Raw genomic sequence first — 27,785 nt, forward strand, 5'->3', positions numbered from 1 at the left:
CTTATTTTAAGACATTTTAACTCATCAGGGTGTAACCTAAGGGGGCAATTCCCAACCTAGGTGTGCCATGGGAGGGGCCCCCCTGCAGCAGCTGCGAGGGGTCTCAGTCTCAGAACTGGTTGCAGATGTCAGACGGAAGTCCTACAGTCTGTGAGTCATGTCCTTTGCAGGTCTGGGTAGATTCAAGTTACCGTCTATAATGTCGTTCTCACTTGCCTGCGTCCTGAAAGCTTTTTGAGTATTTCAGCACTTCCGATTACATACTACGTTTAAATATTCATTACCTTCTCAGCCCCAGCGGCAGAGAATACAAATATAGCGAAAACACCTCCCTCCCTGGAGGGTAGCAGAGGGTTTAGGTGTGGGTCCCCCAGGGTCTGTCCTCTGCGTTACACACGTGAGCACACAGAGAAAAACGTCTTTTTGTGGGGGTGTATTGTTTAAAGTCATTGAGATGGTACTAAGTTGTAATTAAGCAAGCATCTGGGTTTTGTCATGTAACAATATTTTGGGGGGATTTCCTACCCGGTAAACATGTCTCTTTCTTATGGCTACATCGTGTTCGGCCGCTGGGGGCTTGGATGTACTTATCCCTGACTGATGACTATCTAGGCTAGTTTCCGTTTTTGTGACACCCCATCTCTCAGGGGGTCCTAGCTCTTTAGGGTGGGGGAGGGTTGCTGGGGAGGGGAGGGTGGTGGTTGGACACAGGGGCTGCTTGGGAACTGCACACACCCCTGGGTGGGGCGCAGAGGAATCTTGACCTGGCTGTGGATGTCCTTGTCCCCTCACAGAAGGGGCTAGCCCCTGGGCTATGTCCCCGGAGCTTAGGGAAAGCCTCAAGACAGGACAGATGGGTCAAAAGAATGCCATAAAAGACAGAACAGACTGGTTTGAGCTCTTACAAAAAGGTCAGCAGACTTTCAGCTGGAGCTAAGCCTATTGATTGCCGGGCATTGTCATTTTTGTCACACACACATTTTTGACTGGGGGGAACTTCCCTGGAACCCCTCCATCCAGGCCAGCGGGAGGGAGATTTGCAGTGGTGTTGGGAGCAAACGGAGGTGCTCCTGGGCACGGGGAGGGGGGTGCTGGCAGGAAGGGGAAGCGTGTGGGGTCTGTGGAGGACCTTCATCATCGGTGGCAGGGGCCACACTCCAGCGGGGTTAGGGCTCCCGAAAGATTGTGCTCAAAATCGTCTGCAGCAGGAAGAAAAGACCCAAGACCCCCAGGTTCAGAGAGGCTCTTGAGGCTCTCTCTCCAGAATCCCATGAAAGAAACAGACTGCATTCCTGAGCATAGAACAGTAACTTACAATGACAGCTCCGTCCCATCTGTCCTTTGAAGTGTCCTAAATAACCGCCCAGCCATTCATAGACTTACCTTGCTCGAGATGTGCTTTCTGGACCCACGAGCTAAGAATGGCTTTACGTGTTTATGAAACGAACTAATCAGGTTTTTAGTTAATTAATTAAAATTGATTAATTAAAAGTCTCCAGGGCCAAATTCTACTTAATCTCTACACTCAATGTGGGGCTGGAACTCACGACCCTGAGATCAAGAACCGTCCGTTCCACGGACTCAGCCAGCTGGGGTCGCTGGCTTTACATTTTTAAATGGTTGAAAAAAGATTGAAACATAATATTATTTCCTGACATGTAAAAATTATGTAAGAGTCAGATGTCCGTACGAATAAAGTTTTATTGGCACGCAGCCACCCTGCTCAGCATTTATGAATGGTCGTGGCAGCTTCTATATGTACTACAGTGGCAGTGTTGGGTAGTTGTGTCCGAGACTGGACGGCCTCCCAAACCTGAAATATGTATTTCTTAGGTTTTTCAAGAGATGTCATTTATGAGTGTTTGTTCTTCCTCCATTAAAAAAAAAAAAAAGTAATGCATATTCGTGTTAGCAAATGCAGAAATGAATTTTTTAAATGCACCTGTCACACCCCTGGTACTTGTTTTTTTTCACAAGCATGCCTGTGCCTCCCAGGGTCTAGCTGCCTACGTATTATGAAACTGGGAATATGTTGGCTCCTTTCTTGTGCTTTGGCTCTCACATCTGAAACAATTTGATGTATCCTAACTTATTTTCGCAAACTTCCTTCTGTTACCAAATTATGTCATAATTTAAACTCACTGGGACGTGTGGGCTGTTTCTAAGTTTTGAATATTCATAAAGCTGGGAAGACTACCTTTTTGTATTTCTTGATTATCCTGAAGAGAAATTCCAAGCAACAGAATTCCTGGGCCTGTGGGTTTGGATTCCTGATACCAGACTGTGCTCCCAAGGGCAGAACTGGAGAGGAGCCCCTTCCCAACCTCTCCAGCAGGGCTGGGCATAATTATCATTAGAACATTTTCCATGACAGGTGGGAAAGGACTGGGCTTTTTTTTTATTTTTTTTAGATTTTGTTTTTATATTTGACACAGAGAGAGATCACAAGTAGGCAGAGAGGCAGGCAGAGAGAGGGAGAAGCAGGCTCCCTGCTGAGCAGAGAGCCCGATCCAGGACTTGATCCCAGGACCCTGAGATCATGACCTGAGCTGAAGGCAGAAGCTTTAACCCACTGAGCCACCCAGGTGCTCCAAGGACTGGGCTTTTAAGTGACATTTCTATGATCACTAGTATAATTTAATTTTCCCCCATGTTTATTAGCCATGTACACTTTTTCTTAAATTATCCCTTGTTCTTGGGTGCCTGGGTGGCTCAGTTGGTTAAGTCTCTGCCTTCGGCTCCGGTCATGATCCCAGAATCCTAGGACTGAGTCCCGCATCGGGTTCCCTGCTCAGCTCCCTGCTTCTCCCTCTGCTTGTGTTCTCTCCCTCTCTCTCTCTGACAAATAAATAAAATCTTTTAAAAAATCATCTCTTATCTTTATCCATTGTTTTCTATTTCTAATCTATTCTTAAATAGAAATAAAAACTGTTCTTATTGATTTGAGAGTGCTCTTTATATAGTAAGAATATTTATGTGAGTTAAAACAGAATGCTATAAAAACCCTTATTGAAGGGCACCTGGGGGGCTCAGTCGTTAAGCATCTGCCTTCGGCTCGATCCTGGAATGGAGCCCCTGGAATCGAGCCCCACATCGGGCTCCCTGCCTGGCAGGAAGCCTGCTCCTCCCTTTCCCACTTCCCCTGCTGTGTTCTCTCTCTCTGTCAAATAAGTAAATAAAATCTTAATAAAGAAAAGAAGCCTTATTGAGGCAGCAGCTGATTAAAAAGTGACGCTAAGGACATGCCCACTTTCCCGGGCTGGGGGTGGGGGAAGCAGAAGTGGTAATTTTTTATCTGCCAAATCTGTGGCAAGTATTTTCCCTGGTTTTCTCTTTGGCTTTTAGAAGAATTCTCCACATTAAAATTGTAATATTTGACTTTTTCCCAAAGATTTTATTTTTAAGCCATCTTTACACCCAACATGGGGCTCCAACTCGACGACCCTGAGATCAAGAGTCATGCGCTCCACTAGCTGAGCTAGCCAGGCGCCCCTGGACAGTCGTTAGGCGTCTGCCTTTGGCTCAGGTCATGATCTCAGGGTCCTGGGATCGAGCCCCCCCCATCGGGCTCCCTGCTCAGAGGGAAGCCTGCTTCTCCCTCTCCCACTCCCCCTGCTTGTGTTCCCTCTATCGCTGTCTATTTCCCTCTGTCAAATAAATAAACCAAATCTTTAAATCAAATAAAAATAAATAAATAAACAGGATTCTCCATGTTAAAATTGTAATGAACGTTTATGAACCAGACCCATCCATCCTCTCCTACCTGAAGCTGGCTTTGCTGCTTGCTTACACACAGGCGAATACTTTCCTTGTATCAGATCGACGCCCCGCCCCGTCCACACCAAGCCCCAGGCAGCTCCCATGTGCATGCCCAGGAGCAGACTCTGCAGATCCCCTGGGGCTCTTTCAGAATGAGGCGAAGTAGAGGAAGCCAGTGGGGTTCTCAGTTCCTACCATCAGGACCCCAGCCCCCTGGAGGCCAAAGATCCCCTGTGCGCTGCCCCCCCCCCACCCCTCCCCACCTCTCCTGGGGGACCCACACTCTCTAGGTGAAAGTGTGGTGAAAGGCTGTGCCCCACCTGGGTGAGCGCAGAGTCCTGCTGGGTTAGGCTCCAAATGATTTCAAAGTGATCCACGTTATGGATTTCTTCAAACGAGGCATCCCACCCTCCCCGGCGCAGCGTCTGGGTGAAGAAAGGAGTCAAGTAAGAGGCGGCAGGCTGGGGAGGGTGGGGGAGCGTCACCCCGCGCCTGGCATGTGCCAGGTGCTCGCTAAGTATTTGTTGGATAAATGGCTCATGGTCTTGGGGTCCCTTGGGGTGAAGCAAAGAGGAAGGTAATAGGAGGACAGGACCCTCAACCTCCGGCCAGAAGCGGGGAGCTGGGGGTACCTGAAAAAACTCCCTAGACTGTCGGTGGAATTCAGGGGAGTCGTGTTGGCCCACAGTCACCAGCATGTGGCAGGCTGGACCCGAGGGCCGAGTCAAGGCTGCCTCCAGGAGCAGCTGCGGGCTGTTCCTCCGAGCGTCCTCCCTGATGCAGGGGGTAGGCGTGGGTCAGGACAGAGATGAGGCTGCAGTTCACCCCTGGCCCTCCTGGGAGGGTCCCCCTCAGCTCAGGGAGGAGGGGGCAAATGACTCACGGGGTCAGGAGGAGAGGGGCGTTCTGAGTGGTGTGCACGATGGGCTCCAGGTCATAGATCCCACTTACCAGGAAAAAACCTGTGAAGGGGAAGAAGAGTCAGAGGGTCAGGCTGCAGGTGGGGCCGAGGCTCCACCAAGCCAGGCCTCAAGCAGACCCGGAGGGTGGGGGGAGCATTTTGGGGCCAGCCCAGCCTCCAGGACCAAAGGGGCAAGACCACGGTAGGGGGAGAGAAGCAAAGCTGGCCTGTCTCACAGGGCTCAGAGCCCCCAGGTCAAGCCCTCTGTGGCTGCTGGGATTTTGGGCAGCCGGTGTCGACCACCTGAGGAGGGCGAAGGCTGCCCAGCCAGACCTGCAGTCCCGTGAAAACCTTTGAGGTTGGGTGTGACTCCGTGCTTGGTCCAGTTGGCCAGGAGCATCATGGCAGCCAGGTGGGCCCCTGCTGAGTGTCCACAAAGGTAAAGTCCCCTGGGTCGGGTCAGAGAAGAGAGCCAAATCTGCCTTCAGTTTCCTGAGTGCATTGGACCAGTACCAGAGGCTCCCGATTTGCCTTCTGCTCCACAGCCCGGAGGAGGCAGCTGGCCTGCACCCAAGGCACTGAACCCACCATCCTCCCGCATTGTCTGACAAAAGGAAGATCTGCAGGGACACCCACTCATTGCACGGATATTTCTTCTGCACAAACACAACGCTCCGAGTCACCTGGTTTATCATCTGGTCCAGGGTTCCTGCACACAGAGCAGGAGTGGGGTCAGGGTCCATGGGGGGTGGCTCTCTCCCCTCCAAAGCCCAGCAGCCTTCAAACCCATAGGACCATCCTCATTACCTTTGGGGGCAATGTCATAAGCCACGACTACCACGGCCACTCCCCGTGCCGTCAGTGGGTCGACCATGAAGGCTGACATGTCCTTACTGAGGAAAGAGACAAACGTGATAATGGAGAAACCTCGGCCACCAAGCAGGCTCCTTCCTGGTCATGTCCACCCAGGGCTCCAGCCCTCTCTGGTCCTGTGTAGTATAAGGAAGAAGGTAGGCGCTATCCTTACCTTATCACATGCTAGCTCTGAAACCCTGGGGGCTTTACTTAACCTCTAAGTCTGCTTTCCTCATCTGTAAAATGGGGACATCTACTTTCTCGTAGGTGCTGTCTTTGAGAAATGAAGATCAGATGAGTAGAGAGCTTTGTGGGACAAAGGGTAAAGCCATAAATTCAGCTGCGAAGATGCCTATGCTTGAAGGGTCGTAGATCCTATAGCAGGAAACTCCTTAAGTGAGATCCTAGGGAACAACAGTGTCCTTGAAGATCTCAAGTATGCCTCTGCTTATCTTACGGTGACAAGCTGACCTGGGTTCCCCGGGGGGTCTCCCGCGGAAAGCCTCATGTCCTGGGAAGCCCCTCAGTCCCACGCAGGCCAGGAGAGTTAGTCACTGCAGTTTCCCTTTGACTGCGAGTAGCTTGAATGTACTTCTCCCCGGGTACAGTGGGTTAAATCATGTTCCCTCAAAAGACAGGTCCACGTCCTAACCCCAGCACCTGGGAATACGGCCACACAGTGTACAGAGCTGTCATTAGGGACCCCGAGGTGAGGTCATCCATGATTTAGGATGGACCTCAATCCTACTATGGGTGACGTTATAAGAGAGAAAGGTGGGGGGAGATCTGAGACACAGACACACAGACACCGAGGAGGCTCGGTGGGAATGGAGGCAGAGACGGAAATGAGGCGACCACAGGGGCGCCTGGGTGGCTCAGTGGGTTAAGCTTCTGGCCTTTGGCTCAGGTCATGATCCCAGGGTCCTGGGATCGAGCCCCGCATTGGGCTCTCTGCTCAGCAGGGAGCCTGCTTCCTCCTCTCTCTCTGCCTACTTGGGATCTCTGTCTGTCAAATAAATAAATAAAATCTTAAAAAAAAAAAAATGAGGCGACCACAGCCAATGAAAAGCAAGAACCCCCCAGAAGCTGGAAGAGGCGGGAGCAGTTTCTCCCTGGAGCCTCAGAACGGAGCAGGGTGCTGCATGCAACCCGATCTCAGACTTCTGGCCTCTGGAACCAGAAGAGAATGTATTTCAGTGATAAGCCACCAAGTTTGCAGTCATCTGTTGCAGCAGCCAAAGGAACTCCTATACCAGGGCAAGAAGAATCTCCAGATTCTGCTCATCCAGACCTCAACTCACCTTCCACTCTGCCAGTACCCTCCGTGAAGGAACAGACAGAAAGGCAAGGCTGTAAAGACAGACAAAGGCATGGGGGCTGAGCCTAGGCAGCCCGGCCAGCCGAGATCTGCCCAGGGACGGCCCTCCCGATGGCCAACCTTCAGCAGCCACTTCTCCAGGAAAGTAGATGTCCAGTTTCTCCCCTTCGCCATCCCCGTAGGGGACATGCAGCAGGCTCTTCCTGGTGGCCCGGGCCTTCTTGGTGGCTGTTTCAAGAAACGGACAAGTCGCCATCAGCACAATCTGTGTAATTTCTCTATCATTTAAGGCAGAATCTTTTCTGCTGAAAGCCCCTTGGGGTGCACCAGTCAGTTCTAGCTGTCACTGTTTGCCCGAACGATGCTTCCCCAAGTCCTCAAGGTCATCTGAGCTGGGTTCCCAAGCATCACATGGGGGTGTGTGGTCAGTTGCAATGACAGCAGACTGGCCAATCCAAGTGGGACCGATATGGTCTGCCAAGGTCTGTCTGGAAGGGCTCCCATGGTTCTGAAGGGCGCCCTCCGTCCACTGCTTTATTCCGGGGTTTTCGCGGGCATTACACTTTGCTTCGTGCTCCAGGAAGTGTCGACTTGTCCGAGTCTTCGGAAAAACAGTCTTCTAGTGAAGCAAGATATAAACTCACTTCAAGTAGGGGTGCCTGGGGGGCTCAGCTAGTGAAGCGTCTGACTCTCGATCTCGCCTCAGGTCACGATCTTACAGTGGCGGGATCGAGCCCCGCGTCGGGTCTACACTCAGATTCTCTCTCCCTCTCCCTGCCCTTTTGCTCCCCCCCGCTCAAGTGCTCTCTCTTTTTCTCTCAAAGAAATAAAATATTTAATCTCACTTCAAATAAATAGATAATAAAACAATATGGATATGTAATTGGATGCCAGGAGGGGGAGAGGTGAGAATGATGTGGAAATTGGCTACGACTTGGGTGGAAGAAAGGAGAAGGGGCATTGTTAGGGAAATAAATACCAGAGGTGAAGGGGTGGGGGGAGAGGGGAGTCTGTATATTCATGCCCTCCCCCAAGCGCTCTCCCCCAAAATCAGTGAAATGCAGGCAGCTTAGCTCCCTCCAACACTGGGCACTGGAGAGTGTAAATTTGTAAGATCTTCTGAAAGATGGCTTGGAAATAGGTATCGAAGCCCAAGAAGATTGTATTCCTTGATTCCTAAGTCCCTATCCACATAGTTTTTATAAGGAAATGATCAGATATATTCCCAAAGACTTGTTTTAAAGATGCCCACAGTAATGGTATTTCTAATAGCAAAATACCGGACATAGCCTCTGACCTATGATAATAGAAAGCTGCTCGGAGACATTATGGCCTATCTCCCTTCTTGGCTTTGTCATGGAGTCTGGCATTCACCACTCTTGATATACTTTTCGCTGTTTTTCCTGTCTGTCTGTTGCCTTCACCCTGAAGACAAGGGCTTTGCTTTGCCCGCCTCTGTATACCCAGGACTTGATAGGTAGTAAAAAAATTAAAAGAAAATTGTGTGATAGGAGCGCCTGGGTGACTCAGATGGTTGACTGTCTGCCTTTGGCTCGGATCATGATCCTAGGGTCCTAGGATGGAGTGCCACATTGGGCTCGCTGCTCAGTGGGGAGTCTGCTTCTCCCTCTCCCCTGCCTATGCTCTCTCTGTCTCTCTCTGATTCAAATGAATAAAGAGAAAAAAAATCTTAAAAAAGAAAATTGGGTGATAAATATTTCAACAAGCAGTGCTGGGTTAACCAAATATCCAAATGGAAAAAAAAAAAAAAGTTTCTTGATCCCTACCTCACACCACGCCAGATCAGTTCCTGATGGACTATCTAAACATGAAAGAGAGGACAACAGAGCTCTTGGAAAAGAGAATAAGAGATCTCCATGATCTTGGGATATCAAAGATTACATAAGTAGGACCCCAAACACATTAATCGAAAAGGAAATGGATGAGTATTTCATGATGCAAAGAGCAGAACAGGTTGTGTAAATAGCACAGAGATTATGGTGATCTTCCTGATACTGAAATTGGTGGGGAGAGATGTGACTTGGGATCTACATCCCCAGAGATGCCCAGGTCCCTAGCCTTGGTGGCCGTGGTGCTGGGCCCAAAAGGAAAATAATGCTCCTCTGGATTGGATGACCCTGGATCTCCAGAAGGGGCTAACGCACTGTGTAGAGATAGTTTGTATAAAGTGTGTCTGGGCAAGTGCGCATAAACTGTTAAAATGGGCAGTAGGCATTTTGGCTGGACTCTGGTCTTGGCCTTGATCAGGGTAGACGCCCAGTTTCCCCATGCCAAAACCAGAGACCAGGCTGCCTTTGCAGGACAAGCAAAACCAGTTTGCCATCACTGACCATGTCTACTGACCACACCCCCCCGCCCCCCGCCATCCTTGGAGTGAGGGGACAAGAGAAGGGAACTTTTCTTAGGAGAGAGGTGTGCTATGCTATGCGCTGTGGGTCCCGCTCCCTCTCCTGTGGATGAGGGGGTGGAGACTTCCCAACTCCTAATGCTTCAAGTGACCAACTGCTCAGAAGGCCTGAGGTGTGATTCCTGCAAGGGTCTAATGACCAGGGGCGCCTGGGTGGCTCGGTGGGTTAAGCCTCTGCCTTCGGCTCAGGTCATGATCTCAGGGTTCTGGGACCGAGCCCCGCATTGGGCTCTCTGCTCAGTGGGGAGCCTGCTTCCCCCGTTCTCTCTGCCTGCCGCTCTGCCTACTTGTGATCTCTCTCTGTGTCAAATAAATAAATTTTTTTAAAAAAGGTCTAATGACCAGAACAGGCCAGCCTCCTAGTGTGTCCATGTGCCACACCGGGCACCGACCACTATATAGGACACACTTTTTTTTTTTTTTTAAAGATTTTATTTATTTATTTGACAGAGAGAGATCACAAGTAGACGGAGAGAAAGGCAGAGAGAGAGAGAGAGGGAAGCAGGCCTCCTGCTGAGCAGAGAGCCCGATGCGGGACTCGATCCCAGGACCCTGAGATCATGACCTGAGCCGAAGGCAGCGGCTTAACCCACTGAGCCACCCAGGCGCCCCTATATAGGACACACTTAAAGGAATGCATCTATTAGAGACTTTCAGTGACTCAAATATATTGCATTTGTGATTCTAATCTAAAGTGTTTAAGGGCACCTGGGTGGCTCAGTTGGTTAAGCATCTGCCTTTGGCTCAGGTCATGATCCCGGGGTCCTGGGATCCAGCCCCGCATCCGGCTCTCTGCTCAGCAGGGAGCCTGCCCCCCACAACCGCACCGTCCACCCCCGCCTGCCTCTCTGCCTACTTGTGATCTCTGTCAAATAAATAAATCTTTTTTTTTAAAGATTTTATTTATTTATTTGACAGACAGAGATCACAAGTAGGCAGAGAGGCAGGCAGAGAGAGGGGAGGAAGCAGGCTCCCTGCTGAGCAGAGAGCCCGATGAGGGGCTCGATCCCAGGACCCTGGGATCATGACCAGAGTCGAAGGCAGAGGCTTTAACCCACTGAGCCACCCAGGCGCCCCTAAATAAATCTTAAAAAAAAAATAAAATGGTTTAAGTGGTACATTTTATGTCACGTGTACTGTATAGCGCAAACAAAACTGGCGCTTGTATCTTCTGTGCCTTTGATTCTTCCTCTGGCTTTTCTGGTGGAGAGGAAAAAGCCCCCGCGAAGGGAGGAAGGGCCCTCGGAGATCCGGACCCCACCAGAGGCTGTCAATCACGAGGCTGCACCCACCTCACGGGCGACTGGTTCTCTTGGAGAAGGCCGTGGCTTGGGGGACTGGAGGCCGCAGGATGGTCTGAGAGGCAGGGCGCCCAAACAGCGGTTCGGCACAGACCTCTACCTGCCTGCCTGCCTGTCTGTCTGCCTATTTACTCTATCCGCCCATGCATCCACCCTTCCGTGCATGCATCCATCCTTCATTTAGTGTACAATGTATCAGTCCTAAGAGTTGCGGTAAAACAAGTTTAAACTTACTGACAGGAATAGTTCTGAAAACCGGCCCCTCCCCGCCCCCTTCTGCTCTCTGCCCATGCTCACTCAGCCATCCTGCGTGTCCAGCCTTAGCGAGGCCAGGTCTTTAAGGCGGAGAAAGGTCAACTACACATTAGAGCAGAACACTCCCCTACTGCAAATTACTAGGTCAGTGACTGTAAGGGTGAATATAAACCAAAAGTAAGGGGGGGAAATTTTTTTTTGAAGTCTCCCTGGTGCAGAAAAGGAAAAGAGAGCTTCCTCCCTCCCTTTTCTTCCAGTATTTATTTTGGGAAACTCATTGTAAATCCTTTCTCTACCCTTTTGAGGTGTATGTAAATATTTTTAAAAGCTAAAGACCTTTCTTGCCAGTTATACAAGCTAGGAATGTTTCTGTCCAGGACCAGAAGCCAGCACCCGTACCCCCAGATTCCATGGGAGAGCAGGAGCAGGTGTCTGGCTCCCAAGTTACAAGACTACCTCTTGCCTTGAAGAGACGGGGAATTTTCTTTTTTTTCTGGAGAACGGCAATTTGCAAGCCTGGGCCACCCTAGGTACTGGGTGGATTGTGGAAGAACCCGGGGGCTCTGTCAGGCTCTCTGGCTTGAGCACAGGTACCCTCTATCTTGAGAGCAGGTGTATCTGGTCTGCGATGGGGCATATTGCTGGCCTGTATAAAAGGGTGACGTTTCTTTCTGGGGTCTCTAGCAGCTCGCCTATGGGGCACGTCACAGTTCGGCTAACCCTTGTTCGATCATAACATGTCTTCTTTTCTCTCTCTGTCCTTCATGGAGAGGCGTTCTGGCTTGACAGCAATTTTCCACTATTAGCGCTTGGTGTCGCTTTGCCGTGTCCTGTGAGTGTGACTGTGGGGCAGTCCTCGAGGCCACAGGCAGCACTGACGGGGTCTGGGGGATCCTGCAGCAGAGACCAGGCAGGGCTCCCTCCCTGACGCTGCCTCACCAGCCCCAGCCGGTCAGCCTGCTCCTTTCTCCCTGGGGCCAGGGGCCCCCCTCACGAGCTGCATGAGCTCGTCGAGCAGGGTGAGGTGAGGGAGGCCCTTGCTTTGGAGTCGGGGGGTGGCACGAAAAACTCAGTAATGAAGATTGTTTGGGGCTGTAGGTTTGTGTCTCCCAACATCCCTATGTTGAAGTGTTGCTCCCTAACGTGATGGTACTGGAGGGAGTAATTACCTCTGGGAGGTATTTGCTTTGGATGAGGTTATGAGGGTGGGGCCCCTGTCGTGGGATTAGCAGCCTTAAACGAAGAGGAAGAAAGACCAGGGCTCTTCTCTCTCTCTCCTGCTCTCTCTCTCTGCCAAGTGAGGACATATGGACAAGACAGCTGTCGGCAAGTCAGGAAGAGGACTCTCACCAGGGAACCAAACTAGCCAGCACCTTGATCGCGGCCTTCCCAGCCTCCAGAACGTGAGAAATAGATTCCTACTGTTTAAGCCACCCATTCGATGGCCTTTTGTTAGTGCAGACCAAGCTGACCAATATAAAGATAAATAATACTTACTTTAAAGAAGAGGTTTTTTTAAAAAGTAGGCTCTACGCCCAGCACGGAGCCCAGGGTGGGGCCTGAACCCAGGACTCTGAGATCAAGACCTGAGCTGAGATAAAGAATTGGACACTCGGGGCGCCTGGGTGGCTCAGTGGGTTAAAGCCTCTGCCTTCAGCTCGGGTCGTGATCCCAGGGTCCTGGGATCGAGCCCCGAATCGGGCTCTCTGCTCAGCAGGGAGCCTGCTTCCCTTCCTCTCTCTCTGCCTGCCTCTCTGCCTACTTGTGATCTCTGTCTGTCAAATAAATAAATAAAATCTTAAAAAATAATAATATTAAAAAGAAAAAAGAGGGGCGCCTGCGTGGCTCAGTGGTTAAGCCGCTGCCTTCGGCTCGGGTCGTGATCTCAGGGTCCTGGGATCGAGCCCCGCATCGGGCTCTCTGCTCTGCGGGGAGCCTGCTTCCTCCCCTCTCTCTGCCTGCCTCTCTGCCTGCTTGTGATCTCTCTCTCTCTGTCAAATAAATAAATAAAATCTTTAAATAAATAAATAAATAAATAAATAAATAAATAAATAAATAAAATAAAAAGAAAAAAGAATTGGACACTCAACCGACTGAGCCATCCAGCTGCCCCAAAGAGAAATACTATTTAGAGGCAGTAAATATACATACCTCTTTTAAATCTCAAGTAACGCTAATGTCCATGGCCAACAAAATGTCAACATTTTAAATAGAGACAGGCTGCAGCCCTGCACGGGCACGGCCCTTGTTCATTCCCCCGGCCCTCATGCCCCCCTGTTCTTGGGCTCATGTTCTGCACCCATGCAATGGGTCAGTGGCACCTGCAGCTCCTCCAGGCCAGCTACAGCACTGAGAACAGGAAGGCGAGTGGAATGTGAGCTTAAAGCTGTCCACGGCGTGGACAGCAATCACGGGTGGGAGTCTCTGAGGGCAGCAGACAGCACGCTCTCCTCAGCTCTTATCCCTCATGCGGAACTCACTTTCTCAAGGGGGACAGATCTCCTTTCCTTCAAGACAATTAAGATGGTGGTTCAGTCAGCTGGGCATCTGTTTTCAGCTTGGGTCATGATCCCAGGGTCCTGGGATCGAGGCCTGGGTCAGGCTCCCTGCTCAGTGGAGAGTCTGCTTCTCCCTCTGCCCCTCCTCCCTGCTCGTGCTCTCTCTCGCTCTCTCTCCCTCTCAAATAAGTGAATAAAATCTCTTTTTAAAAAGATTTTGTTCATTTGAGAGGGAGAGAGAGAGCACAAGCAAGGGGAAGGGCAGAGGGAGAAGCAGATTCCCTGCTGATCAGGGAGCCCGATGTGGGACTTGATCCTAGAACTCCAGGTGACCTAAATGAATAAAATCTTCAAAAAAAAAAAGGCTTTTCTACAAGCTCATGTAGGTTTCACCACACACTCTAGTTTATTGACCAAATAGTCACGTGTTTGGCACAGAGCTGGGCCCTGCAGAGGGCTCTGAAGAGGCCAGGACACAACTCCACTCCACGTCCGTTGGGACAGGGAGGATACCGGTCTGTGCGGGAATGAACCTCCACGAGCCTGTTCTTCCAGAAGGATTATCTCAGTTTATGGAACCACCAAATCCAAGTGCTCTGTTCAGCCTGGGGAAACCAAGATTCACCTCGGGATTCCTCCACTCACTTACAGGGTCCCAAGCCCTGACTTCTTGAAAGAAACCAAAGTCTTCTTTGATTACAAATACCATCAACACCGAATGTTTGGGCCAAGGGGGAGACCTTTTGATTTTTCACTCCGCCTCTCCATGCCACTGTGGTCTGTCACCTGATGTGCCTGGGCATGGCTGGCTGAGCATGCAGTAGAGGTGGATCATGGCATGGAGGGGCGTTTCCTGGTTCCAGCCATTCTGCAGTGAGGGCTCCTGAGTGGCCCTGACTTTGGGAATTGCCCTGAGAGCCTCCCCCTGCTCCCTGCAATCTGAACCATTGCCACCTGCCAAAGTCCACCTACGGCAGCCATGGAGATGGCCCCCAGTACCCTTTTCTCCTAGATGTGAGTACATCTTCAGGGTTTCTTCCGCTCCCCGTCGGATGACCCATCTGCTGGGGCAGTACTGATTCTCCAACTCCTGCGGAACACAGACAGAAGGCTGCATAAGACCTTTGTTCTCCACACTGTGCCCCCATCCCTCCTAACAGTCTAGATGCTTCTCTCCGCCTTGAGAAGCCGCCTCCCCAATATCTCAGGCTGATGCTCTCAATTTCCTTCAAGCCCCTCCCATCTCCAGCCTGGTCACCTACTCCTCACTCTCCCCCCAACATCAATTAATTAGGTACTTCAGACACAATGTCCTGGGTGCTCTCAGACTCGTGGCCTAGAGCCACAGTCATGCTTTAACTAGTGGACAGCCTTAAAGGGAAGATGAGGTTCCATAAATCTGTCCTGGTTAATGCCACTGTGGGTACCACTCCTGCTGCTGGAGGCCAGGGAGCTGGGGGCAGGCCACTGCAGAGAAAGTTGATCTTCTCTGTGCAGGCATGTTCCTTTTTTTTTTTTTTTAAAGACTTTATTTATTTCTTTGACAGAGACAGATCACAAGTAGGCAGAGAGAGGAGGAAGCAGTCTCCCTGCTGAGCAGAAAGCCAGACGTGGGACTCCATCCCAGCAGCCTGAGATCACGACCTGAGCTGAAGGCAGAGGATTTAACCCACTGAGCCACCCAGGCGCCCCTGACCCTTTTTTTAAAGAGTTTATTCATTTATATTTTAGAGAGAGAGAGAGAGAGAGCAAGAGAGCACACAAGCAGGGGGAGGGGCAGAGGGAGGGGGAGAAAATCCCGAGTAGATCCCCCGTCAGTGTGGACCTGGACACGGGGCTTGAACCCACAACCTTGAGATCATGACCTGAGCTGAAACCAAGAGTCGGACGCTCAACTGACTGAGCCACCCAGGAGCCGCTGACCAGGAGCCCCTGAGAGAGCAGGATTCTGATTGCAGGAGTCACAGCAAAGAAACCAAAGGTCAGTTTGGAAATGCTGTTGGGCCAGACTGCTGAGACACAGAGGTGCGGCAGGGAAGCTGGGGCTGGGGGAGAGGGTCTCGGATGTTAGGCTAAGATGTTCAGATGTAATGCAGAGAGCAACGAGGAACCAGATTTTGGATAAGGAGCTTGAAGACAAGGAGAAAGAGTGGAGACTAAGATGGGGAATTTGCAGACAGGATGGCTTCATGGAAGGGTCTTGAGCTCTGGAGTCAGATGGGTTGAGTGTCATCCAAGCTCCAACAACACTTAGAGGCTGTTTTCCTCTGGACAACTCACTTACCCTCTCTGGGTCTCAGCCCAAGGTTGAAGGACATAAGGCATGTAAATGAAGTAAAACTAACCCTTCAAGTGTGGGTTACTGCCTCCTCCCGCTGAACAAGAGTCTTGGCCAGCATTCTTTACATCTGTACAATATGTGTCTGTAGGGCACCTTGTCGTCCCTGACACACACTGAGAGCAATCATCGTCTTCACACCTGTTATGTATGTGGGTTTTTGAGAGTTCCCTGGTAGTGCAGGGGTGTGTGTGTGTGTGTGTGTGTGTGTGTGTGTGACAGAGAGACAGAGCATTTCTTGGGGGTAGTAAGCATAATTTATCAGATTCTCAGGTGTATCAGGGACCAGGAAAACAAACAAACGAACGAAAGAACAACAACAATAACAACAACAACAAAACCCGAAAAAACTCAGAACAGTGCCTGAAATTCCGGGAAACTAGTTAGGAAACTACAGTTGAGTGACAATCAGAGCGCGTGCTCTGCCTGGGTGGTTTCTAGCCCAAGGATGACGGTCAGGAAACAGCAGCCTTTCTGCATCCTCCCCGTCCTCCATCCGCAGGGGGGGACCCTCGGGTCAGGTCGGGAACCGTGGCCCTCTCTATGGACGCGAGCACGGTTTTCTCTGCCCTTGAAACCAGGCTCACCGAAGCCTGCCCGTGGCCAGAAGCACACCCAGTCAGGGCGCTAAAGCCTTCGGAGCAGGCACGCAGGTCCCCCTTGCCCTGGAGAGCGCAGGGTCTACGCCCGCCTGAGCTCCGCTGCTGGCACCGCATCTAACCTCCGCACCGCGCGGCCCGCCCGGCAGCCCGCCTACCTCTGCAGAGAGCCGCTTCCAGGGAGCCTCGGCTCGGGGCCCGCGGCCGGGGACCTCCATCGTCCTACTGCGGCCGGCCAGAAGGCCACCCCGGCTATTTATACGCGGCGGCGGGGTCCGGGCCCGCCCTCCCGGTGACGCGAGCCCGCAGGGGCCCCGGGGCCGCCCACCAGGGGAGGGCTGCGGTCGAATCTCCCGCCCCGCCGCGGCCGCTCGCTGATTGGCTCCGGGGCGCCGGCGCCGGCTCCCGATTGGCCAGTGAGCCGGGGTTAAAAACGGAGCGCGCGGGAACCCGCGCCTGGCTGCTGGGCGGTGGCACCGGAGGGACCCCGAGCTGCAGGCTTTCCGGGGCGCCATGAGCTGCATCAACCTGCCCACCGTGCTTCCCGGCTCCCCCAGCAAGACCCGGGGGCAGATTCAGGTGCCGCGCGGGGACGGGATCCCTGCACGCGGGAGCTGGAGCGGGGTCCGGGTGGGGGTTGTGGCCGTGGCGGTGGCCGGGCGTCCGTGCATGGCGGGCCCCGAAGTGAACCTCGCCTTCCCTCCTAGGTGATTCTAGGACCCATGTTCTCAGGAAAAAGGTAAGTAAGTCGCGGCCTCGTGGGGACCGCCTCCTCCCCGATCCCTCCCCTACCCCGGGCCGTCCTCCTCCCCTGGCGCCCCTGACCCGCCGCCGCTCTCAGACAGCACCCCTCAGCACAGCCCCCGCGGCCGGACGGCGCGTGCCCGCCCGGGATGCTGCTGTTCCCGGGATCCGGTCCTGGGCAAGGCGTCCCTTCCGAAAGAGTCGTTCCACCACCGCTCCCTCCTGCCTCGAGGCCTGCAGCCTCGCACCGAAGCCCTCTCGGAAAGGGTCAGCCAAGTCTTTCAATGCTTTTTGTGATTAAATTTTTAAATTCTTTTAAAGTCGCGTCTACCATGGGCCAGGTCCTATGCGCCCTGCAGTATGGGCAACCGCCTCCCCCCGCCCCACCCCCGCCTTCCCATGTGACTGTTTCCTTAGTTTATACACTAAGGAGTCAGACCAGGGCACCTTTGCTCCCTTGATGTGACAGCACCATCACCTGACCTAGGCAGGACTAGCCAGCCCCCTGAGAAATGCCCTCTGCCCCGGGGTTGGGGGTGGGGGTGGGGTCACTCCGGTGCAAGCTCTAGGCTCTGGGAGAGGCAAAGAGATTTTCTTCTTGCGCAAAAAAATTTTCTGAAATCAGTTCCGACGAGGTGAAGGCCTCCGGGATGAGACTGCTTTGGAAGGCAGTCTGGCCCCTCTCCTCCACGTGGGGCTTTTGCCTCTGCCCGCTCCACCAGATCCCTGAGACCCTCACCCCTCCATCCCCGGGCCATCTGGGGGTCATTCCTTGCCACCCTCCCCAAGGAGAACACTTACCACCTCAGCACGCCTCTATTATTCCATTTTTCCCAGGCTCCATGACTGCTCTCGCCAGTATCCCTCTCAGGCCTAGGCTGTGGACTCCCAGAGCACGGGCCCTCTGTCCTCTTTCTGTCCATTGGTGGGTCTCAGGCTGCAGACCCCTATAAGGTGGTGGGGCGCCCCGCATGTGCTGAGGGGGTCTTCCTTGCCCACTCTCAAACCGTGGAGCTCACGGAGGGCCCCACTCTTGCAGTACGGAGCTGATGCGAAGGGTCCGCCGCTTCCAGGTTGCCCAGTACAAGTGCTTGGTGATCAAGTACGCCAAGGACACTCGGTACAGCAGCAGCTTCTCCACGCATGACCGGTGAGTCCCTGCCCGCGTCTGTCCTGTCACATGACTGCCCACCCCCCCTCCCCAGAAGCCTGGTGAAAATTCCCAAGGGCCTAGAACGCACCATCAGAGCTCTCTTTTAGCAGGAATGGTTAGTAATGCTGATGCCTGGCATCGAAACACGGCAAGTCTGCAAACTTTCAAAGTCGCTTGGCCAGGGATCGTGGACTTGGCCTTGCGCGGAGTTCTAGCCCAGTGTTCTTAACCAGGGGAGCGTTTGCACCCCCGTCCCCAGAAGTCCATTTGGCAATGTCTGCAGACAGTTCCATCCATTCTTCACGACTGCAGTGGGGGAGGGTCACGGGATGCTTCCAAACCGAACATCCCACAACACGCAGGACAGCCCCACGGCCAGTATCTATCCTGCCGCAATTGCCAACAGTGCTGTGCTGACGGCTGTGCGGTGGCAAACTGGTTTCTTTGAGCCTGCATGTTGTTTTTCATTTGACTTTGTCGTCGTTATAGCTGGCTCACGCTGGGTTGTCGCATGGTTTTCATGCACCTGCTTTTACGTTTATCTGCCTGCGCCCTAAGGACATTTCTGTTTGCCATGTGAGGAGGGGAGGGAAGGGGAAATTAAATTGGCTCTTGCCTGTTCCTTGGCTACGGATCAAGGCCTGAGATTTCTGAGCCTGGGACGTGATCTCTGTACTCGGGGCTTGTCCCACTGAAACCCACCCCCCCACCCATGGCAAAGCCATGCTGTGCCACGGACAAAGCTTGCAGTCTGGGAACCTCAGAGTGGCCCCATGTGTGTAGCCTCGGGGTGGCAGTGTGGGGTCTGTGAAGCCAGGTGGGGGGTGGGGTGGACAGTGCCTGGGACTCAGAGCTAAGTGGGAGGCTTTGGGTGCCACGTGCTTCCGGCCGTGCTGTCCCATGCTGGTCATTTCTACTGTCCAGTTTGCTTCCGCCCTAAAACATGCCGTTCTGCTGCTGCACCGTGCAAGGGCGGTGGGAGCAGAGGAGGCAGCAGTGTCCCAGGAGAAGTCAGGCAGATAGGGGCCCCTGGGAGCTCTCTGACTCGGGCTGCAGAGGCTGGGATGGGCCACTGCTGGGACCGAGCCGTTGGTGCAGGAGGGACAGGGCTCCAGACATGCTGCCCTTGCCCACCCTCTGTTTTTTTTCTATTTGGGGAGGGAAGGGGGAATTTGAAATACTATCTCACGCTAGTCCCAGATCTTGGAGTAGAATTATAGCAAGATAATAACTTATCTTGCTATAAAGTATTTTTGTTTATTTTTCTAAATACAGCTACAGGCTGCGGGGCCTTCAGAGAGTACCAGTGGCCTTCAGCTCAGGTCATGGTCCCAGGGTCCCGGGGAGCAGGGAGTCTGCTTCTCCCCCCCCACCCCACCGCCGCTCATGTGCTCCCCCTCTCAAATAAATAAACAAAATCTTGAAAGAGAGGGGCGTCTGCGTGGCTCAGTTGGTTAAGCATCTGCCCTTGGCTCAGGTCATGATCCCAGGGTCCTGGGATCGAATTCTGCATCGGGCTCTTTGCTTAGTAGGGAGCCTGCTTCCCTTCCTCTCTGCCTGCTGCTCTGCCCCCCTGTGATCTCTGTCTGTCAAATAAACAAAATCTTTAAAAAGAAAAAAAAATGGCTCTCGGTGTGGGGACGGTTGGGTTGGAACCTTCCCACACATGGCCTTTGGCTTTCAAACATTTCTGGATATGGTTCTCCCCATTGGGCACACAGGACAACAGTGTGACCTTGGATTTGAATCTTGGCTCTGCCAGTTAATAGCTCTGTGATGGTGGAAAAGTCCTCTGACCTGCCAGAAGAGCCAAATGGATTGAATTCTTCTCCGGCAGTGCTGGCTGGGGTTCTGGGCTTATCTCTGCAGGGACACACAGGGCTGAGTCTGGTGCCCAGCCTCCGCCCTTTACCACACTGCACCTTCCAGAGCACTTTAGCCTTGAGTGGGCTCCTTAGTCCATAGAAAGAAAGAAGCAAAAGATTAAATTTTAGGACCACATTGACAGAAAGACAGCTAGAATGCAGCCTGAGTTGTATTTAGGTGTTCTTTTTCCCACTTTTAAAAGAAATTAAAGCATTTCACCTGCCCGGCCCACACTGAACAGAAGTGGAGCCTTGAGTCTCCATTAAGCGTTGGAATGTGCATTGTTAACTTCTAGTCTGGTGCATCAAAGGAAACAGCTTGGGTTGAATGACTGGTTTTCTGAACACGGGCCTTTATCCTCCCCAGAGGCTTCCCACAGGCACTAACTTCAAGCCCCAGCCCAACAGTGCAGCTGCTTGGCGGGTAGGGTGGTCCCGGGAGCTGGCCCCCAGCCCCAGCATTCAGGTTTCTGCTCCCTGGCCCTGCTCACCTGCTGGCTTTCTCTCCCCAGGAACACCATGGAGGCACTGCCAGCCTGCCTGCTCCGGGACGTGGCTCAGGAGGCCCTGGGGGCGGCTGTCATAGGCATCGACGAAGGGCAGTTTGTAAGTTGGCCTGTCCTGGCATTCTGCCTACGAGCCCCCAGTCTGTCCCCCTTCCTCCTTTGTTGGTTCTATCTCTGATCTTTTAGTAAGCAATGTTAACTTGCTTCAGCTCGTGTCTGAATGCCCTTGGATTCTCCATACTGCTTTTCATGTTTGAAGGGATTTATTTTACCTTCTTAAAAAAAAAAATCTATATCTATCTATATCTATATCTATATCTATATCTATAAAAGGGTCGCTTAGCCATTAAGCATCTGCCTTCAGCTCAGGTCATGATCCCAGGGTCTTGGGATCGAGTCCCACATCGGGCTCCCACTCGGCAGGAAGCCTGCTTCTCCCTCTCCCACTCCCCCTGCTTATGTTCCCTCTCTCGCTGTGTCTCTCTCTGTCAGATAAATAAATAAAATCTTAAAAAACAACAACAACAAAGCTGGGGGTGGGCATCTGGGTGGCTTAATTGGTTGAGCCTCTGACTCTTGATTTTGGCTCAGGTCATGACCCCAGAGTCATGAGAGCGAGCCCTATGTCATGCTGCGCTGGGCATGGAGCTGCCTAAGATTCCCTTCTCACTCACCACCCCCCTAAGAAGAAATATATATACATATATTTACAGTGAACAACAACAACAACAAAATCCATTTTCTTAGGGTGCCTGGCCTGCTCAGTCTGTAGAGCCTATGATTCTTGACCTTGGGGCTATCAGTTCAAGCCAATTTCTCAGCGCTGGTATGTAAGCAGTGCTCTGTTTGCCTCCCCATTGCTTCTGGCTTGTTTGTTATGGATTTGTTTCTCTTCTTTGGAAGTGTACCCTACAGGAGCTCTTCCAGCCCAGGACGTTTGAGCGGGAAGCTTTCTGAGTCTTGGTAGGAAAACGTCTTTATTTTGTTCTGTAGGATAAGCAGGGTGGCAAAGGGTAGCTTAACGATGGTTTTTCCCTATGGCTTTGGAGAAGCGGGGCCCCTTCCTGCCGCCACGGAGAGGGCGCCGCCGGTGTGTGGCTGCCTTCCTGAGCAGGTGACTGGTGTCCTGGGCGGTGTTGTGTTTAGTTTGGTGACTGGTGCGTCTTTTACATTTGAGCGCCAGTGCCTTCTTGCCTGGCGGGGAGAATGTAGCCACTACCCTTCCACATCTCCTCACCTTCTGGTAGGTGTTCTGGGAACATCTCCCAAAGCGTGTGTGGTTTCAAAGACTAATTTCCATTTGGGATTTTCAGGTAGTTCTTTTCGCGTAACTCCCGCTCTCAGTCACATATCCTTGTTTCTGTTTACGGATGTACCGTTTGTTCTAACCGCTGCCGTCCCTTCCCTTGCCTTTTGGAAAATCTTGTGTTAAAGGCTTTTCCGGCTTAGTCTTTTCCTTTCTTGAAGCGTGTGCACTGGCTTGGGCACATGGTCCCTTTTACTGTATTTTACTCCACCTCTATGCCCTGAAATTCTTGTGTGTGTGGCGGGGGTTCGTCACTGCTGCAGGGAGAACCCACATTGCGGGACCCAGGGGCGTCTTGGGAGGGCTTTGCTTATGGGGCTTATTCTGGGGAGGATTTTAGGAGGTTGGCTTAGCCCTTGATCCAGGGCCCTCAGGAAGCGTGGTGATCCTGCCCGGCATCCTAAACCTAATTACGTCACACTGGGGCCCAGCTGTGGGTGCCGCTGGGGCTGCCCTTCTCTTTTCACAACCCAGAAAAACAACCCAAAAACCCATTACATGTTGGTTCTATATCTGTCTAATCTTTTTTTTTTTTTTTTAAAGATTTTATTTATTTATTTGACAGAGAGAAATCACAAGTAGGCAGAGAGGCAGGCAGAGAGAGAGGAGGAAGCAGGCTCCCTGCTGAGCAGAAAGCCCGATGTGGGGCCCGAACCCAGGACCTGGGATCATGACCTGAGCCGAAGGCAGCGGCTTAACCCACTGAGCCACCCAGGCGCCCCCTGTCTAATCTTTATAGGCTTACTTTTTTTTTTTTTTATTAACATGGAATGTATTATTTGCTTCAGGGGTACAGGTGTGTGACTCGTCAGCCTTAGTCAATTCACAGCACTCACCATAGCACACACCCTCCCCAGTGTCCATCACCCAGTCACCCCATCCCTCCCACACCCCTCCCCTCCAACAACCCTCAGTTTGTTTCCTGAGATGAAGAGTCTCTTATGGTTTGTCTCCTTCTCTGGTTTCATCTTGTTTCATTTTTCCCTCCCTTCCCCGATGGTCCTCTGTCTTGCTTCTCAAATTCTTCATATCAGTGAGATCATCTGATAATTCTCTTTCTCTGATTGACTCTTTTGCTTAGTGTAAGATCCTTTAGTTCCATCCACATTGTTGCAAATGGCAAGATTTCAGGGGGGTTTTGATGGCTGCATAGTATTCCATTGTGTATATATACCACATCTTCTTTATCTGTTCTGTAGGCGTACGTTTTTCTTTTCTTTTCTTTTTTTTTTTTTTAAGATATTTATTTATTTATTTATTTGTCAGAGAGAGAGAGAGCGCATACACACAAGTAGGCAGAGTGGCAGGCAGAGGCAGAGAGAGAAGCAGGCTCCCTGTGGAGCAAGGAGCCCAATGCGGGAATCGATCCCAAGACCCTGGGATCATGGCCTGAGCCGAAGGCAGCGGCTTAACCAACTGAGCCACCCAGGCATCCCTGTAGGTGTACATTTTTAAAGAGGGGGTTCCTATCACGCTGTGTGGCTGTTTACCCGTGTCAGCAAACGTCCCTGCTAGGAGGATGTCCCCGTCCTTCCAAATGTTTACAAATGCACCATATCTTTCTTATGCGAGCCCCCTGGCACGTGCCATTTCAAGGCTGTGACGGACATCTTCTGTCCAGTGTACTGGGGTTTATCTGTGAAGTGGAATTGCTGGTCAAAGGGCCAGTCCCATCCATCCATCCATCCATCCATCAGTACTTTCCGGGCCTGTGCCCCATGCCAGCCGTGTTCTTGGTGTTGGGGATCCAGTCAGCGTCTCTACCCCTGTGCTTACACTCTAGCCCAGGAAGAGAATGACGTCACAGGTCAGGTGGAGACAACTGGGGGGAAAGGCACATCAGGGGGACAGAGCTAAGGTGGGGTGGTCAGAAAGGGGCCTGGGAGAGAACCAGGGAGTGAGTGGCTGGCTGGTGGCGTGTGTCTTGGGTAGGAGGGAGGTGGGTGGCTCCGGGCAGGAGAGTGGACGGCAGGTGGAGAGGGCAGTGTGACCACCAGGCCTTTGCAGAAATCCCCAGGAGAGGCGTGAAGGGCGGGTGCTGGAGCGTGCCCACGTGTGCACACACGTACACACCAGTGCACACACACCCATACACCCTACTCCACTGCATTTCTCTTTTGTTTCCAAGACCCTCGTAGTCCTGTTTCCATGTTTATCCGCTACCCTTTCTTCTTGATGACGCAGGTGCAAATCCCCTCCAAGGCTTCCTAAGCTTGGCTCTGGGTTCTTTCCCCCGAGTCGAAGCTCCTTTAGGAAGTGGCTCACCGCCGGTTGCCGGGAGGTATGGACGGGGCAGCTGGACGCCGGTGGGCCAGCTCGCCGCCAGCAAGAACCTCTGCTGGTACTTTCCCTCCCGGGCGCCCCTGCTGTAAATTTTTTTTTTTTTAAAGATTTTATTTATTTATTTGACAGAGAGAGATCACAAGTAGGCAGAGAGAGAGAGAGGGAAGCAGGCTCCCTGCTGAGCAGAGATCCCGATGCGGGACTCGATCCCAGGACCCTGAGATCATGACCTGAGCCGAAGGCAGCGGCCTAACCCACTGAGCCACCCAGGCGCCCCCACTGCTGTAAATTTTTGTGTCCACCAAAACAACCCGAAATTTGCTAACTGCTTGGAAGTTCTATTTTATTTTTGTTTATTTATTTTTTTTAAGTTTTTATTTACTTAAATAATCTTTATACCCAGTGTGGGGCTCAAACTCACGTCCCTGAGATCAAGAGTTGCACGCTCTTCTGATTGAGCCAGCTGGGCGCCCTGAAGTTCTATTTAGTTTTAAGATTTTATTTATTTATTTGAGAGAGAAAGAGAACACAAGCAGGGGGGCCGCAGAGGCAGAGGGAGAAGCAGGCTCCCTGCTGAGCAGAGAGCCCCAGGCGGGGCTTGATTCCGGGACCCTGACATCATGACCTGAACCGAAGGCAGAGGCTTAACCCACTGAGCCACCCAGGAGCCCCTATTTATTTTATTTTATTTTAAAGATTTTTTTATTTATTTGGGAGAGAGAGAGTGGGGGGGCTCTCTATTTCCTGACTGAGAGATCATGACTTAAGCTGAATCCAAGAGCCAGAGGCTTAACCGACCACGCCCCCAGGCGCCCCCTAGAGTTCTAAGCTTAAGCTGCGTTATTTGCTGAGGGCTGCTGTGACAACTAGCACAGATGAGGCAGCTCACGCAGCAGGAACTGATTCTCTCCCAATTCTCGAGGCTGGAAGCCTGAAATCAGGGTGTGGGCAGGCTCGTTTCCTTGTGAGGACTTCCAGGTCCCTCCCCTTCGCTTGCGGATGGCCCGCCTCCCTCCGTGTCTCCATCCAAATGGCCCCTTCCTGTAAGGACAGCAGTCATATGAAATTGGCTGACCTCATTTTAATGGGGTGGCATTTGCAAAGACCCTACCTCCAGATGAGGTCATGTTCTGAGGTACTGGAAGTTAGGGTTTCAACGTGAATTTCGGGGGTGGGAGGGGACACAGGTCAACCCATAACATAACTTAAAGATGAATAGCAATAGAAATCAGTGTCAGTAGCGAGCTTCCCGGCGGTGTTCTACGGGGTGCTGGCCATGTGCCCACCATGTCCTTACCTTGGAGACGTCGGGAACCCCTGCTGGGGGCCCCTTCCCAGGGAGGTGGCATGTGAGCAGGGGACGATGTGAGCTCTTCGAATGTTGGCGTCGGCGCAGTGGGCAGGAGGGGGGCTGAGGCCCTCCCAGGACCCCAGACCTGGGTGTGGAAGGACAAGTGTCCTGACATTATGCCTCCGTGTGGCCGGTGAGGCACAGGGAGGCTCATCTCTGGGTCGTTTTGCACCCGCCCCACCCAGGGATTATTTGGTAACGTCTAGAAACTGTTTTCTCTGTGACAACTTAGAAAAGGGGGTGTTTACTGGCCGAGAGCCCCTTGCAGACTGGGAGCTGCATTTCTGTGACCCGCAAAGCATGGGTGAGCATGCCAGAGTCAGTGTGGGTGGGACGGGGGGTGCCTCTGTAGCTTGGGCCTGGCCAGCCCTAGGGAGGGTAACGAACGGGATTTGGCTTCAGCTGAGTCCTACTCGAATTGCTCTCAGTTTTCTTACAGTCACCTTCGTGGACCTTGTCTTGCTAACCGTCCAGGTCACGGTAACTTCACACCCCGATAAATGGGCCAAGCCCAGCCTAAACGGCTTGGGGAGAGACCCGCTGCCCCAAGACAAGGACGTGCCTGTTCACACAACCAGAAACCAATCCAGTTAGACAAACACGGCCCACTGGAGGCAGAATGATTGAGCAGGGAAAACTCACAAAGGACCTGCAGAAACAGCCCTGGGCCGCTTAGCATGACAGCTGATTGACAAAGTGAACACAGGGCCTGCTGTGTCCTCCTGCTCTGTAAGGCGCTGGCAGAGCCCTGACCCCCCTAGAGGCATCAGAGGGCACATCACTGTTTGAGTGCCTGACGTCCCCCCCACCCCCTGCCCCCTTCTAGTTCCCAGACATCGTGGAGTTCAGCGAGACTATGGCCAACGCCGGGAAGACCGTGATCGTGGCCGCACTGGACGGGACCTTCCAGAGGAAGGTGAGGCATCTGATCCGGGTTTTGGAGGGGCCTGGGCAGGAGCAGGGGCAGACCCGCCGGCCTCGGTGACGGGGGCTTGCCACTTAGAAGCACTTTGGGCCTGCCTCGTCCTAGCGTCCTGGCAGGGGCACGCAGGTGAGCAAGACCCAGCACCCGGCTTGCCCCGGGTCCATCCAAGGGTGTCAAGGGACAGCCCACCTGGCCAGGTGGATGTGCTCACCTGCTGTCCTTTGCTGGGAGCGTAGGCCTTTGGGACCATCCTGAACCTGGTGCCCCTGGCGGAGAGCGTGGTGAAGCTGACGGCGGTGTGCATGGAGTGCTTCCGGGAGGCCGCGTACACCAAGCGGCTAGGCTCGGAGAAAGAGGTAGCGCGCACCTGCCTGCCCGGGGGCGCGGGGTGGGGAGAGGCCCGCAGGCGCCGTGCCCCGCCTCAGTCCGCGCCCTCTGCGTCCCGCGGCCAGGTGGAGGTGATTGGAGGCGCGGACAAATACCACTCCGTGTGCCGCCTCTGCTACTTCAAGAAGGCCTCGGGCCTGCCCGCCGCGCCGGACGGCAAGGAGAACAAGGAGAACTGCCCGGTGCTGGTGCCCGCAAAGCCCGCGGAGGCGGCGGGAGCCCGGAAGCTCTTTGCTCCGCATCAGGTCCTGCAGTGCAGCCCCGCCAACTGAGGCTCCCGGCCCGCGCCGGCCGCCCCGCCCCCCGCCGGCCGCCCCGCCCCCCGCCGGCCGCCCCGCCCCCCGCCGGCCGCCCCGCCCCGCCCCCGCGCCCCCCGCTGGCAGCCGCGCGGCCCGCCCCGAGGAGGAAGTGGGGGCGGGGCGAAGACGGGACTTTCTGCTTCCCGCCGTGCGGGTCTCGGCCGGAGGTCTACGCGTCCCGGTTCCCCCTTCCCTGGTTCCCTTCCCGGCCGCCGGTCCCCTCACGAGCTAGCGCCCGGCCGCCGCAGTCAGCCCCGCCCCCACCCTCCGGGGGCAGGGGCGGAACCACACACTGCGGCGACTTTGGCGCCCATGGCTTCTTCCCCCTTGTGGCTTTCGCCCTTGAGTTTCTGTTCTCACTGGGAAGTCCGTGCGCCAGTACCTCCCGCGCAGACCCAGCCTCGGCCCACGCAGAGGTTTCTGTCTCTGCTTGGGACTGACTCCCGGCCCCCAAGGGTGGCTGGACTTGGGTCCTCCTGCTGCCTACACCCCCGTGATCATTTTCTCCGGAATTACAGCTTCTCTCACACGGGAGACCCTTAGCCTGATGGGGCTCAGGTCCCAGGGGCTTCTCTTTTAAAGCGGGGGGGGGGGGGGGGGGGGAGGTGCTAGGGGAAGAGGTGGCTCAGGTTAGGATCTATGGTTCTGTTGTAGCCTGTGAATTAATAACTAATATTAAAATTTACTGGTTGGTGAAAGCACATGTGTCTGTTT

General features: G+C 53.2%; 2 protein-coding genes and 1 long non-coding RNA gene across 6 annotated transcripts; 1 reads left to right on the forward strand and 2 right to left on the reverse strand.

Annotated features, from left to right (window-relative positions):
* On the reverse strand, nt 1-16,782 carry AFMID (arylformamidase). 2 transcript variants are annotated; one of them, XM_047706510.1, is made up of 11 exons: nt 16,411-16,782; nt 14,315-14,405; nt 6,954-7,061; nt 6,817-6,865; nt 5,468-5,553; nt 5,297-5,369; nt 5,012-5,109; nt 4,643-4,721; nt 4,392-4,533; nt 4,080-4,184; nt 1-1,199 (listed from the first exon to the last, which is right to left on the reverse strand). In XM_047706510.1, exons 1-11 carry the CDS (start codon nt 16,774-16,776, stop codon nt 1,167-1,169), a joined length of 1,230 nt encoding a protein of 409 aa, XP_047562466.1. In that variant the 5' UTR covers nt 16,777-16,782; the 3' UTR covers nt 1-1,166. The 2 variants fall into 2 exon arrangements, with proteins under 2 accessions (XP_047562466.1, XP_047562465.1); XM_047706509.1 differs by having other exon boundaries at nt 4,994-5,109.
* Nucleotides 15,199-27,769, forward strand: TK1 (thymidine kinase 1). Of its 3 annotated transcripts, none has more exons than XM_047706517.1 (7): nt 15,199-15,296; nt 16,960-16,991; nt 18,036-18,146; nt 20,527-20,620; nt 26,287-26,376; nt 26,622-26,741; nt 26,838-27,769. In XM_047706517.1, exons 2-7 carry the CDS (start codon nt 16,975-16,977, stop codon nt 27,042-27,044), a joined length of 639 nt encoding a protein of 212 aa, XP_047562473.1. In that variant the 5' UTR covers nt 15,199-15,296; nt 16,960-16,974; the 3' UTR covers nt 27,045-27,769. The 3 variants fall into 3 exon arrangements, with proteins under 3 accessions (XP_047562473.1, XP_047562472.1, XP_047562471.1); XM_047706516.1 differs by lacking the exon at nt 15,199-15,296 and adding an exon at nt 16,701-16,831; XM_047706515.1 differs by lacking the exon at nt 15,199-15,296 and adding an exon at nt 16,701-16,831 and having other exon boundaries at nt 26,622-27,769.
* On the reverse strand, nt 23,469-26,732 carry LOC125086894 (uncharacterized). Its single transcript, XR_007123289.1, has 3 exons — nt 26,597-26,732; nt 25,407-25,545; nt 23,469-24,192 (listed from the first exon to the last, which is right to left on the reverse strand). It is a non-coding gene; the product is annotated as an uncharacterized LOC125086894 (long non-coding RNA).
* Nucleotides 27,770-27,785: the final 16 nt, after the last annotated feature.

This window comes from Lutra lutra, chromosome 16, assembly GCF_902655055.1.
Source record: "Lutra lutra chromosome 16, mLutLut1.2, whole genome shotgun sequence".
NCBI classification, from domain to species: domain Eukaryota; kingdom Metazoa; phylum Chordata; class Mammalia; order Carnivora; family Mustelidae; genus Lutra; species Lutra lutra.

Bases quoted from the DNA above. Each gene is read 5' to 3' on its own strand.
- TK1 (XM_047706515.1), top strand. From the start codon at position 16,766: ATGAGCTGCATCAACCTGCCCACCGTGCTTCCCGGCTCCCCCAGCAAG. The intron at 18,147-20,526 runs GTGAGTCCCTGC...TTCTCTCCCCAG, and splicing joins AGCTTCTCCACGCATGACCG to GAACACCATGGAGGCACTGC. The intron at 26,377-26,621 runs GTGAGGCATCTG...CTGGGAGCGTAG, and splicing joins ACGGGACCTTCCAGAGGAAG to GCCTTTGGGACCATCCTGAA.
- AFMID (XM_047706509.1), bottom strand. From the start codon at position 16,776: ATGCAGCTCATGGCGCCCCGGAAAGCCTGCAGCTCGGGGTCCCTCCGG. The intron at 4,534-4,642 runs GTGAGTCATTTG...CCCCTGCATCAG, and splicing joins GCCCCTCTCCTCCTGACCCC to GGAGGACGCTCGGAGGAACA. The intron at 4,185-4,391 runs GTACCCCCAGCT...TTCTTCACCCAG, and splicing joins AGTCTAGGGAGTTTTTTCAG to ACGCTGCGCCGGGGAGGGTG.